Source organism: Tyto alba, unplaced genomic scaffold, assembly GCF_018691265.1.
Source record: "Tyto alba isolate M040663 unplaced genomic scaffold, T.alba_DEE_v4.0 Super-Scaffold_5, whole genome shotgun sequence".
In the NCBI taxonomy this organism is placed as follows: domain Eukaryota; kingdom Metazoa; phylum Chordata; class Aves; order Strigiformes; family Tytonidae; genus Tyto; species Tyto alba.
The window spans coordinates 14877379-14891714 of record NW_024881326.1 but is presented as its reverse complement, the minus strand read 5'-3'; the positions used below and the strand labels follow the sequence as shown (position 1 = coordinate 14891714).

The window sequence follows — 14336 nt, the reverse complement described above, 5'->3', positions numbered from 1 at the left end:
GTCTTTTAAATTTCATATGGTGTCCTTTTCAGTTTTATTCCCTTTTTTTCTGGGGCTTGATCTGCTTCCTTTCAAGTTAATGGGGATTCTCAGTGCATCATATCTGAATATGAATGAGCAAAACATTGAATTAAACCTCTCAAAAAACAACCAACAAATCTTCACTAAACATCCTCACTGGCAAATACCCTGTAACTAGTTTTTAGTATAGCTATAGCACACTGTGATTTAAAGTCTGTCCTATATTTATACACAGGACATGTCTATATTCTTAGTTTATGTTGCTTGTTGTAGTATTCCTGTTGTAAGTGCATATGCCACGTTGCTTTTTAGCAATACAGTTGGCTGCTGGCATGCAAATCTCAGATGTGATACTTAAACAAAAAATATTTTTTCAAGAGTATTTAACAGATGGTACGAGAGGAAGAATCCTACCCTTTGGGTAATGGCATATACAGCTGTATATCTGTATTGCTTTTGCTGAATTCTTAGAAAGAAAATGCAGAAACCATTATAAGGAATCTAGTTATCTTATAACTTCCCTTCTGGTACCTTCTGAGGCATCTAATTAATTTTCATCTTTTGTCTTTCAGATATTTCTAATCCCTTTGCTGTTCCGGTGGACCTTAGTGCCTATCCCATGTATTGCACTGTTGTTGCTTATCCAACTGACCTCACCACGATCAGGAGGAGACTTGAAAACAGGTTTTATAGGTCAGTTGGATATTTATTTGTTTGTAATCTACATTTACTATAGCCCCATCAAGGACAGTATATTTAGGTGAATACCATGTATTGCCACTTCAGCAAAATATTTCTTTGATGAGCCAACAGCATAACATCAGATTCTATTTGGCCTTGGGCGAAGTGAGTCTTCCTCAATAATAGTTTCACTTGGCCACACTGTTAAGGCAAAAGCTAGTAGATCTGGATCTGGAGTGTCCTTTTTGTTTAACACACTCAGCCTTACTCTCTGGATGTGTTGTAGGCAGAGCATGTTTGCTTCATCTGTATCTCCACTGCCCTTGAACCCGATGCTTTGCTTGTATTGCAGTTGCCAGAAGTGGGCTAAATAGTGCTATAAACTAGAAATCTCAGTTTTTCCAGTTAACTTGAAGATAGATAATGTCCTGCTCTGTTTTATTCTGCCTGAGGACCACTTTATCTATAAGGCTTTCTCTAAGTGGGAGCAGTCAGCAGTCTTCGGTAGATTTGTTTCCTCTATTCGTTCCCTTCATTGCTGGTTTGAAGAGGGACATGTTTTTTCCACAAAGCTGTCACAGCTTGACACATTGGGGTAGTCAGCAGTATGGGAACAGGGGAACAGAAACCACTTACCTTGGTCTGTAGCAACCTCTTTCTCCTGGATCTGAATTACCTGATTCCTTTTTTTACTGAGGAATCCTATTGAACACAAAAGGAGAATAATGTACACCTTCTCCATCCTGGGTGTTTTTTGTTTTTTTTTTTTTTTTAGGAGAATCTCTGCACTGATGTGGGAGGTGCGATACATTGAACATAATGCCAGGACTTTCAACGAGCCAGACAGTCCTATAGTCAAAGCAGCCAAAATTGTAACAGATGTCTTACTTCGCTTCATTGGGTAGGCATGTTTTTTACTTGATAGACCTGACATCTTGAGTTTCTGAGGTATTTGATTATGCATTTTGGCTTTTGTTATTGTCCTGCAGGGATCAGAGTTGTACTGATATATTAGAAATATATAACAAGGTAAAAGCAGAAGACCTAAGCAGTACTGATGAAGAAGAGGAGGTAAGACCATTAAGTCTGATTGTCAGAACTTCTTGCCTTTTTCAACTCAGCACGTGGAAGAAATTTGAGCAAAGATTTTTGGTTTTATTTTATGGGTACTTACACTGAGTTTTTGAGATGAGCTTATTTAGCCCATTTGTGTTGCTCACCTGGGGCAGTAAGTTCCCTTAAGTAAGTAAAAATTATTCTTGGAACTGCCTATCTTTAATCTCTCAGTACGTGATGCTTTGTTGTGTGAGGGAGTATTAGTAAGTAGAGGAAATATGAACTGGAGCTATTATTCAGTCTGTCTAACCAGGACAACAGCTCTCCTATTGTCAGTGAGGCAGCAGAGCTGGTTTTCTTACATAACTCTGTCATTTTCCGTCAGTTGAACTGTGGAGTGAAATGACAGGTAGAAACTGGGTTAGGTATTACTTCCTTTAACTTCTTCTTTCTCCTTACACCTTCTCTCTTACACCTTCTCTCTTTCAATGCAGTTTGTAAACACTTAGAATTGTGCTATAGTTTCTGTTGCAAAGTGACCTGTTATAACCTAAGTCACGTAGTTCTGTTTCACTTTTTCAGTGTTGCTTTCTAATACATGTGCTAATTTAAGATTTAGTTAGGAGGTTTCTTCCCTCCTCCCTTCCCCAAGACACGCTCCATTGTTGCAGTTTTGAAATATTTAAGTTAACCCTGATGCTGCTTGAGTACCTGTATACTTATGGCTGGTGCTATTGTCTTGGATTTGTATTGAAGCTTCAAATCTATACTACAGTGTAATAATTTACTTTTATAAAACTGGAGATATAATAACAGCATCTATTTTCACAGATGATTTTGAAGAAAATGAGGGATTTCCATGACTTAAATAACAGACCCTCCTTTCCCAACTCAACCTTCTTGTGTCAGTTGTGAATCTCATCCATTCCATGTCAAGCAGTGCTTAGAAGTGTCCAGAATTTCTACTCTATCATGTTCCTTTCTCTGCAGCCTTTCAAAGGGCTGGTTTATAATGTTTTGGTTTATAATATGTTTTAAAATAAGAAAGAAATTACTTTTAGATTCTTTGTATGAACTTTCCCATCCTCTCAAAATTATTTCTTATTAATTACTGATAGAAAGCTGTGTCCACATGAGTTTTTGTTGTAATTTCTCAATCCGGATTCTCAAAAGAATATTACATGTACTTGGTGTGAGGTACTACATGAAACCTGAATAAACTAGATAAAGCTGCTCAGAGCATGAACATTTAGACAGGGGAATACAGCTCTCCAAGACTGGACTTAACTGAGTCTTAAGGACTGTAAATAAGCCATTCATATTTCTCACATGTTTATATATAATTTTTATGTAAGTAAACTTGGAGAAGAGATGAAACGGCATATTCACCTATTATTTTTTTTTATTTTTAACTATGTAAATTGTAGTTTGAAACAAGTTTCTGTTTTGCTTGAACCGTTCATTGCATTTGCATAGTTTAAAATTGTGTTTGTTGTTGTTGGCTGGCTGGTTTTTAACCCTTTTTCATTGCCATGGGTGCATACAAGCAGGCACGTATGTAACCGTTACCTTTGCCTTTAGGTGGCAGAAGTAGATGTAGATTCAGATGCTCCAGGAACTTCCTCTGGAAAAAGACGAGTGAGTAAACGTTTCTGTTTGGTCTAGCTTGTGAAGGGAGGTAGACCAGGTACTGAAACACTTGTTTAGGTCTGTAATGGTTTAAATTTGTCGTGGCCGATAGTCTGTCGGACTAACTCTGTGAATTCAGTTGCATGTGTGTATAAGTGTTGCCAGACTGAGGAAGTTATTGAGCAGGAAAAAGTACTTAATTGCTGAACAATCGTCTTTTTTAATTTGATTTGAAAGATAGCTAGAACAGAATCAGTTTTCAATCAAATTTGGATGAAAGAAGATAAAAATAGCAAGGCTGGATCTGAAATATTGCATACCTCTCATGAATTTGAGTGTCTATATATTACCAGAAAAGGCATATTTCTGCAGTTTGCAGACTGCATATTGTTGTGCCATCAACTATGCTTTAATCTTACTGCAATTCTGTTTTTAACTGTGGAAATCTGCTTTGAGTCAGAACTCTGGTAAATTAATAGGAACTTAAAGTGGAAAATTTGATTATTCTGGAAAATTATGAAATGCATACATCTGTTTCCCTGCAGGTAAGAAGACGAATAAAAAGACAGCCCATGAAAGCAAGTCCTGATGCTTGGAAAGAGCAATGCAATCAGTTATTAAACCTGATTTATGAAAGAGAGGACTCTGAACCTTTTAGACAGCCAGTTGATCTCTTCTCCTATCCTGTAAGTACAACTTCCGTATTCAAAATTTAACAAGCCTGTTGCTCATCCTTTGGCAAAACATCCATTCCAGGCATTTTACTAACCCCTTCCTTTATGAGCTGGAACACACCATGTTCTGTGCACTGATATTTTCAGGGAATTATCTGCAGTAACTCTCAAGTGGAAATAATTGCTTGAGAGCCACTGTTGTGGATGAACACTTACATGTTTTTATTGCTGTAGGATTTGACAGCCTTTATTATTTTCTTGTGTATTCTTACAGGATTATCGAGATATTGTAGACACTCCTATGGACTTCAGCACTGTGAAAGAAACCTTGGAAGCAGGAAACTATACCAGTCCCTTGGAATTCTACAAAGATATTCGTTTAATATTCTGCAACTCTAAAGCTTACACTCCTAATAAAAAGTCTCGAGTAAGTAATAAATTTTAATGCCTTCTTTACAAAGACCCTGGCCCTCCATGAATACAATGCATGAAATAAGGTCTGTATCTGAAGAGCAAAGCACTGCGCTGTGAGCTAAAAATAAGTAGTACATGTCAATTCTAGTATTTATGGTTATAAACTTGATTTGTTCTGCTCATGCAGATCACTTCTGAATTTCATTTTCATCTGAACTTTCTGAACTTAAAGCTTATGAGAAATTTTATGGTTACTTTTGCAACTATTTCTTTGAATGTTTGTAGCAGAAAAGTGATCACCAGTTGCTTTTACTTTTTCAGTAATTTATTCCTGGAAACAAGGCTATCAGCTTGGTAACTGCATATATATATGTATATATACATGAAAGGTTCTTTTAAAAATCTAATGCAAGTATTATGCAATATTTCTACTACTGGAGGAGATGAGAGCATTATGATACCTATTTTTTTTTTTTCTAGTTTACTTAGTATACTTGGCAAGACTTTCACACAGTGTCGCCAGCATTTCTCGGGTGGTAATCTTGCTTTTTTCTGTGTGCAGAAATAGCAATCTATTTAGGCAGAAAAAATGGATTGGATTGGAGCCCTAAACAGAATATGGCAAGGGGGTGAGGGGAGATTGGAATGTTAGAATATAGGTATTTTTATATGAGTTAGGTAAAATGGCTACGAAGTGTATGATTGACCATATAGATATGGCTATGTTCAATATGTGTTCCTGTGCAGTCCATTGCCTGTCAGCTTTTCCTAAGCTGCTAAATGACCAAACAATTCTAAAATTTTCAAATGTTTTAGTGATGTACTGTTTATGCTGAGAAAACCACAAATTGTCACGAGGACACGGGTGCACTTTTTACCATTGTTGATGCAAAATAGAATTTGAGTGGTTGTTGTCTTCATAATATAACAGTAGACACAATTTTGACCATATTTCCAGACATTAAATTGTAATGACCTTATTATAAGGAAAAGCTGTGTATTCAATAAGATGCTTAAGTTGTGACAAAATCACATCTCTTAAACACATCATTTAGCATAGATAAGAGTGCTGGTCACAAAGTTGCCTAATATTTCTTGTGTAGAAACAGGGTCATTTATAAACAATTAAGAAAGACATGCCATTTGGGACTAGACGGACATACTATTACTTAAAGCAGGATAATACATAGAATTTAATATTACTGTAAAATTTTCATGTGGCACCTAACATTGTGTAACACAAGGTTTTGTTACACTAGGCGCTGTGAAGCAGGAGAAGGATCAGTGGGAGGAAAATGGGAGGAAGCAGGAGGTTGTACAACCTTACTCATCACTTCAGGATTAATAAATAGTCTTAGCTCATCAGTGGAATAACAACTACTGTGTTTTGTGTAAGCAGGACGATGAGTGTAAGCTTGGAGTAGGATGATGCTGTGGGAGAGGGAAACTCCAGCCAAGTGTTAGCAAGCGTGAGAGAAAGCACAAAGTTGCTGTCACTGAAGGTAGATTGAACTCTTGGTGTTGAGTAAGGGCTGAAAGGTGGGCTGCAGGTAAGCTCTGAGGTAAAGAGCAGTAATTTTTGCTCACTTTAATAGAAGGGAAGTCAGTAGAGGATTGCAAGACGACAAGTGATTTTGAGGGTGTTTTATGTGTGCTTGACATCAGAGTAATCTTGGTGAGTTATTTACTGCTGCACACTCCCTGGGAACTTCCCTGTGTATTAATAACAGAACAGCTTGTGAGTCAACTCCCAAATTACTTGAATAGAGTGGCCCATCAATATCCATTTGCTTAAATACTGTGAAGTGCCTCAGTGAGGTGATCCTTGCTGGAGGGCTGGGGCACGCAGCTGGGCCTTCTGCCACTGCAGGTTTGTCTGCTGCCAAATGTGTGCTAACAGCCTGAGGTTTTCTAGCTCATTTTGCCATCCTTACAACAACATTCTGAATGGAGGCAAGGAGGGCAGGGTACTACATACCAGATCTAAAGAAAGAGATATTGCTAAAATACAATGGTCTGGGAAAAAGTTACGTTCTGTGAATGTGAAGATAGCTCTATATCGAAGAGATTTTATATTCAGAATGCAATAAATGGGAAGAGATCTGAGTATAAGATGATGATAAAATCTTGATTGTTTTTAGACAATTTTCAGAAGACTAGATGCAGTAGAAGGGTATAAGGAAGGAGTCAAGAACTTTGTTTTATTTATGCTGAGTTTGAACTATTAATTTGACATAATACAAACACATTGAAGGTAAAATCTTGAACAGAAGTCAATACAGTCTGAAATATGGAGCAATAGCCATGAGTGAATTTGGGGATGAGGCTACACAGAGGCAAGGCCTAGAAAGAGGACATGAAAATAGTTTAAGGATTTTGACATCTGATTTGCAGAAATTAGGAATGAAGACATTTTAGTTGACTTCTCTGTGCAGCTCTGGAGGGATGGTGTAGGGACTTATCACTATGGAATTAAAGCAAAAATCAAAGGTGAGGAGGCAGTGAAGTTCAGTTGTTTTTCCCTTGGTACTTCAAGTAATCTTATGGTGTGCTTCCATGCTTTATGGAGATTAAAAAAGGAGTTTATATTTCACTAATCTAGATATCCATTTTCATTTCACTCTGTACATATTTTGTACTGTAAGTAATTAAATCCTTTTATGAAAACACTTCAGTTATTGAGTTTCTAATAAGTATGATGATGCTTTCTCACTCCAGATTTACAGCATGACACTTCGATTATCTGCCTTATTTGAAAATCATATGAAAAATATAATCTCCGAGTACAAGTCAGCAATGCAATGTCAGAAGAGGAGAAGGCCACGGTACCGAAAACGGCTAAGAAGCAGTAGCAGTTCACCCTCAACTAGCAGAGCATCTAGGTAACACAGTGATAGTGAGACTTGCTGTCAGTGTCATTTGGGATAACAGTGGTAGACATGCTTTCGTGAGTATTCAGTCAGTAACAGCATTGCTCATTTCCTGATGCAGTTGCTCTTTTGGGTGATAAAATCAAATTCCATGAGCAATTTGTAGTTTGTGCATGATTCTGGTAAGTGAAGGACTATATGATTAGAAGTATTCCATCTGGAGGAAAGGAAAGACAAAGTTTCTTTCTGTCTTTGTTTAGTAACTGTTGAAAAAAGTGTTGTATAACACTTTTCTGACTTCTGTATGATACATTATCTAAGTAAACCGAGTATTTGTTTTAAAAGGTGAGATAAAATCTTGTTCTTTCAAACTCATATGCCTTTAGCAAACAGAATGATATTGTAACTATTTTTAGTGTTGTTACACCTGTGCAAGCACTGGGAAATAGAGATCACTTGTGTTATGCATTTGCTGCAAAAGACAAGGCACTTTGCAGGGGAAGTTGATTTTGTGTTTGAGTCTTCTGGTACTAACAGTTTTATGTCTTTGGGATATTTTGTGTCTTCAGCCCAAAAGGGAAACAGAAGCAAATGAAGATTCAACCTAAACCCAACCAGAATACCTCACTGCCTTTGACTAGGACTAGTTCTTCAGTTTCATCTCATGGTAAGGACAAATTTTCTAAAATGCGTCCTTTCTCGTGCAGCAACCTGTATGTGTAGATTAAATCTTACATGAGTGAGACACATGCAAAACCCACCTGTTGAAAAAGCAAGTAGCAAGGTCATGGAAATATGTTGTCTGAAGATTGTGTTAGCTGAACTTGGCCCTCCAGCTTTTGATAAGTTATTGGTAAGGGTCAGAGAACAGGGAACCTGGGGCTGTCCTTGGTAAGAATTAATCTATTGACAAGAGCCTGGACTTCCTGTGTATGGGCTTCTCTCATACAGCAATTCCGAATACATTAAGTGTAATTTGGATTACACCCCGGAGGAATCTGTCTCTTCATGACTGCAGAGGCAGCTTGGTGAGATTAACCTCCTGACTTGGGCTGTTAACTCAGGTGATACAAAACCTCCCCAGAATGCCTTGCATTACAACCCTGTAAGTAGAGGATAAAAATTACTCTGTCACATTGGTGGTGTCCTGTTTAAAGTTTCAGATACAGCAGAAGAACCTCTGGGTTCAGCTACTGGTGAAGAGATGGAAGGTCAGCCATCTTCCTCAGGCTCAAATGCACAGAACCGAAGTGGAAATACCATTGATCCAGGGAAAAGTAGACCAATCAGGAGTAAATCTACACCAGTGAAACAAGGTGAGAAATAATAAGTATTCTGTTCTTTGAATGACTGGTTTCACTAGAAATGAAAGATGTTGCTTCTGTCTGATACTTACGATATCCTTGCCCAAGTCTAACGTTATGCTATAGTCCCAAGCCATACTAAAGAATTGAATTTACTTTACTTCTTGCGGTTCTATGATCTCTTGTCTGAAGTGTGGCATGCACAGGATGCCACATGCACTTCAATGAGGTCCTTTGAAATTTCTCCAGATGGAAAATCTTGATTGCACAATAAATTCTTGAGGACTACAATTCCTTCAGGAATTACAAAAAGCAAACCAAATCACAAGAATCACCCCTCTGGAACCCTGTCCTGTTATTAATCAAGGTGAAAGCAAAGATGAAAAAAAAATTTTAAAAAATTAAATATTTTTATCATAATCAAGTCTAAGTAGTTGTGATTAGAAGGGAAACACTGTTTGAAAACTGGTATTTTTTCTCTGGGACATGTTACTCAGACTTTCCACTGAGGTAGGCATTGAATGAGCATTGGCTGAATCCCTGAAGCCTTTGTCAAGGCCATACTACTGTGCTGAGGCAGTGCAGGTGAGCTTTTCGTATCCCATGTTAAAGAAGATACTTAATCTTCATTGTCAGATCCCTAACTCTGAAAACATGTAGTATTTTGGGCCCCAACCCAGCCAGATACTTTAGATATTTTTAAGTTAGGGTGTTCAGCAATCCTAGTGAGCTTTCTTGGGTTATTTACTGTCTTGAAATTGTGCTTGCCACAAGCGTTCCCTGGGCTGAGCCTTTTGAGAATGCATTTGATGGGGAATAAATACTGTTTGCAGAGTGTTATTTTAACGTATGTATGTTTGAAATGGATATTAGACTTTTTTCTGCCTTGGCATCCTAAGTAAGTTTCATCTGACAAAATGTTAGATGTTTGTCTCTAACCTAGTCACTCTGGGCTCCTTTTATTGACTGGATCTTCACTGAACTCTTCATCGAGAGAGTCTGCAGTCCTTGCTTCCTGATAAGATGAACTGTGTTTACTTTGATAAATTTTCCCCCTAGGGTACCTGTTTGTTTCCACAGCACATAAAGGTCATCTGTGGTGAGTAACTCAGAGCTGGATCATCTCCAGAGCGTACCTCAAAGGCAGATGAGGCGAATCCCACTTTTTGTATCCTACTTGGCTCAGGCGTGATGATGATAACCGACAGGGTTATTTTGTGTTTGCTCAGATCACTCTCCTGATGGACCACTCACAAATGGTGATGGCAGAGAACCTCGGACAGGAGTCAAGAGGAAGTTAATAAGTGCATCAGAAGATGAGCATCTGGAGGAGGTGGAGGAAGAGGAAAAGAAGAAGAGAGAATTAAAGGAAAAATCTGGTTTATCTTCATCAGAAAGTGGGGAGTCGGGATCCAGTTCAAGTTCTGAAAGCAGAAGTGGTTCTGATTCAGATTCTGAATCAACATCTAGAACAGACCAGGATTACATTGATGGAGACCATGACTACAGCAAAGTTGTGCAATCCAAAAAACCCAAAAGAAAAATCAAAAGAAAAATCACCGGTGGGAAACGGAATTGGCAGGGCAGAGGGACAGGGAGGAGAGGTAGATGGGGGAGGTGGGGGAGATGGAGTAGAGGGGGAAGAGGTGGTAGAGGTGGAAGAGGCTGTGGCAGAGGAAGAGGTGGCGGCAGGGGAGGAAGAAGAGGCCGAGGAGGCAGAGGAGCCTCACGAGGAGCCACCAGAGCAAAACGTGCCCGAATTACAGATGATGAATTTGAAAATCTGTTTGGAGGACAATTTGGTGAAAATGTGTTCGGAGGGCGATTCAGTAGACCGCCTCGAATCAAAACAAGGAATGAGGGCAGGAGAACTGTCTTGTACAACGATGATTCTGATAATGACAATTTTGTGCACACCGAGGATCCTTTGAACCTTGGTACTTCCAGGTCAGGCAGGGTGCGGAAAATGACAGAAAAAGCCAGGGTCAGCCATCTCATGGGATGGAATTATTGACAGATGAAAAACTTTGGAACAATTTTAAAAGAACTTCAATGGCCTTCTACTGCAGGGATTTTACCAGAAAATCTACCAAGCAAGTTGTGCGGGGACTCCACTCACGTTTCACAGTGGTGCTTTTCCATTATGTCAGTTTGCGTTTCTTTTAAAACTTCAGATCGCCACACTTCATTGGTCAAAACTAGCCTTATTCATTGGGCCTTAAATTACAGAAATTCTCCCCCACACACTACAAGTTCATCACATTAATGAGGCTTCCAGCTTCTCAATAAGAACATGACATTTTGAGTCACGATTATGACTTCTCTCCCTTGTTTTGTTTTTGTATTATAGAAATAGCACCTTCTTACAGAGTTTTTATGTGGTTTCTGCCATAAATCCTTATACACAGTAATAATTATAACTTTTGCACAATACACCAATCCTAAAGGCAGCTATAAAATGTTTACAGTTTCTATATTGTAAGAAGGATCTGGATTATTTTAATCTTCCCAGGCCAAATGTTCATGAATTGTGCTGAACTGAAGTATGTCTATACTACAGTTATGGGGGTCCTGATGTGCTTTCTATCGGTTCTTTATTCATGTAAAAAGTGACAAAGGGTTGGTGCCTTGTAAATATGTAGCAAACCTTTGATGTGGTGTGTCCTATGTGTGCATTAACTTTATTAAAAAGAGAATACTTGAGAAGTATGAATATCTAGACAAAAGGTGCCAAATGCAAAAGTTACTTGCATCTATTTTCTTTTTGTCCGCTCATATTTTTATAGTATTAATAGAGATTGTGCAGCTAAGGGGTAACTTCAACATTTGAAAGGTTCCTCCTCTTCAGAGCATAACGTGATTTTTAATAGTAGCTCAGCTACCTCTATTTACAACTACTGGAAACTTAAAAGAAAATAGATGCTATTACTCAGTATGTGTTGAAGAAGAGGCAAGAAGGAAAGTAGAGGGATGGAATTGCTCGTGAAGTTGTAGAGTAATGGTATCTTCATTATATCGACACAATGAAAACAAATTAAGTAATCATCAGAGTTTTCAGAAGCATAATGTTTTCAGCAGATGGTGATTTGTTTGTGCAGATAGGCCGACGGTCTCCCACACATTTCTGCTGCCACTTGCTTGGTGCAAATCTGTGTTTGGTTTCATTTGCCCCTCGAAGGTGATGGAGCTGGGCAGAGCCCGGGTACCTCTGGTGGCTGGCAGTTCGGACAAGCTCCCGCTCGCGTCCTCCAGACGGACTCTTGTATCTCAAGCTTCCAGAAGAGAATTTGTGTTGCACTGTGCTCTTGTTATCCTGAGAAATGCTAACTTGAAAACAGAAATCGTTTTGGTAGTAATAGTACAGTATGGGACAACATTTGTAGTCTTGCTCCTCGGTGAACAGAAACAGTTGTTTGGCGTGGGCTGAGCTGGAGACGAGCAGCCTCTGACTTCGTAGTGACTTCAATTTTCTCCCATTACCTAAACGAACCTGACAGCTCTAGCTTGGTTAAGAGAGTGCGTTAGATTACACAGAGAGAACAAATGAAAAAAGAGACTACAAACTTTTGGTGGAGTTTTTCAAGACACTTTTTTTTTTTTTTTTTTTTTTTTTTTTAAACTTTCATCCAATATCCTTAAGTTCTTCTGTGCACAGCTTGGTCAATAATTCTGGAAAACCTCAGGCAGCAAAGAGTGACCCATGTATATTCTCAGATGCAGAAGGAATTTAATTTTTGACTTTCTATATTAAGCACTAGCTATTTTATCTCGCTTTCCAAAAATTCTAGTTAGATGCAAAATGACTTGAAGAAATGCAGAGGTTTAGTTTTGTGATGGAGGAGAGTATATCCTAAATTGCTCAGAGCATTAATATGAGTTTATGGTACAGTACAAAAATCACACTTTTAATTTTTTAAGGAATGTTTTGAATCTGCCATAATCCATTTCTGGACTTGATTCAGTTGTGTTTTGGTGGGGAAAAAAAAAAAGGTGCAGAGGCTCTCCTAGTTCTGTATTGGGCTTTAAAATATAAACACCTGTCCTATCATCTCTCTCATATATATGTATATATATACGCACATATATATTTATAAGAAATGTATTATTTCTTTGACTGGTCCTTCTACATATGGTAACCAGAAATAGCATGTATGCATCAGTTCATAGTCAGAATCATACCCCTTCTAGATCAGTCCTGTTGAGCTAATGTAAACACTATGGTTTCTGTTCTAAAGCCTGAAAATCTTGAAATGCAAAAGAAATGTTTTTCCTATATTTCTGACTGGCTGAAGATCCACTTACTTATTTATTTTGTGTAGGGGTTGGGGAGAGAGAAAACGTGGATTCTGGAGAAATCATTTTATAAGTTTGTGTATTTTAGCAGCAATTAGAATAATATTAAATATGTTCTTAAATGTATCTTTTCTATGTAATGAAGTACTGTGAAGATAACAGTGAAGCATCACTTTGCTGTGGCGTAAGTATTAATCAAATGTGTTACATGATTAACAGCTAGACAGCAGGGTGTGCTAGAACAACAGAACTATTGCTTATTGTAAAAAACCAAACAAACAAAAAAAAAAAAACCAGCTTTTTTTTTTTGTGCATGAGAACCTTTTATAAGCATGAAAGAAATAACTTGGTTTTAGAGATGTTATTTTTACTTGCTTTTGTATCTGGATTCTTTCTCTGAGTTAGACAATTGATTTCTCATAGCCTTGTTCTGTGGAATAATTATAATTTTGTAGTAACTTGGACACTCTCAAAACTTAGTATCAACCCAACAGGTGCAGCAGAAGCAGTAAAATGATTTAAACCTTGTACCATCTCGCTCCCTGACCCAAAACCTGGGTGCTCAGCCAGCATCTCCTGAAGTTGCTGAGCTCCTAGCAGGCTGCACTGCCCAGTGGGTTGCAGAGTCAGGACCATAGTCTCTCTCCTTGCACTTTTAACAAGCAACTCCAAAACTCTGCCGAAGAAAAAGATTTGAAGGTCTGATTACGTATCAGATCCCTGAAGGCTAACAAGGCATGCAGTCAGGCCAGGCGTTCCTCTGCTGCTGTAGGATTAATTCTCATGCATCAGTGCTTCCAGTTTTTCTCTAGATGTGCAATCTTGCATGATCCCTCTCCGGAGTTGCCGGGGCACTCGAGGGCATTCTGAGACCCCTGGGAAAACCGGGCTCGTGCCCCAAGGGGCTTTACTCAGCAGAGCATTAGCCCCACGTGCTCCGTCCTCTGGAGATGGGGGTGAAAGTCTTGTGTGCGTCTCTTCTCAGATCTCTCCTGGCCACAGATCTGCTCTCTCTGTAGCGCGCCCATTTCTTCCCGCACCAGGGCATGGTTGGCAAAGCTTATTTGGCAGTAATGAGGTGCTGTTGTTTCAGTTCAGCCCAAACTTTGCCTGGTTTTTATTTTCTCTATCATGTTTTGTTTTGCTCTTTGCCATGCTCCATCTCTCTTCCTTTAGCTTCCCTTTATTGCCCCTGTAGGTTATTTAGGATACTCTCTTGGAAACTTATGATAACTTCATGAATTTTATTTTGTCTAGACTGTAAGATTTAATTCTTTCTATGCATCTTTTTTACCCCAACACTTCCCATATGTTTTATATCTGCCTTACTTTGTTTACTAGTAACGTTCCCAAATTGCTGGAGGTGGATTTGATGAAGGTGGAAAGTTTGCGGG

At 38.6% G+C, this 14336-nt stretch overlaps 1 protein-coding gene across 4 annotated transcripts in view; it reads left to right on the top strand.

Moving 5' to 3' along the window:
• The window catches only part of BRWD3 (bromodomain and WD repeat domain containing 3), a 58684-nt gene extending 45616 nt beyond the window's left edge, over positions 1-13068 (top strand). For all 4 annotated transcript variants that reach the window (XM_042807089.1, XM_042807087.1, XM_042807088.1 and 1 more), the window contains 10 exons: positions 594-714; positions 1478-1603; positions 1692-1773; positions 3340-3396; positions 3933-4073; positions 4336-4488; positions 7194-7357; positions 7915-8012; positions 8503-8661; positions 9879-13068. In XM_042807089.1, coding sequence (XP_042663023.1) covers positions 594-714; positions 1478-1603; positions 1692-1773; positions 3340-3396; positions 3933-4073; positions 4336-4488; positions 7194-7357; positions 7915-8012; positions 8503-8661; positions 9879-10663 — 1886 coding nt within the window. In that variant the 3' untranslated portion in view covers positions 10664-13068. The remainder of the gene's footprint in view (positions 1-593; positions 715-1477; positions 1604-1691; positions 1774-3339; positions 3397-3932; positions 4074-4335; positions 4489-7193; positions 7358-7914; positions 8013-8502; positions 8662-9878) is intronic.
• Positions 13069-14336: the final 1268 nt, after the last annotated feature.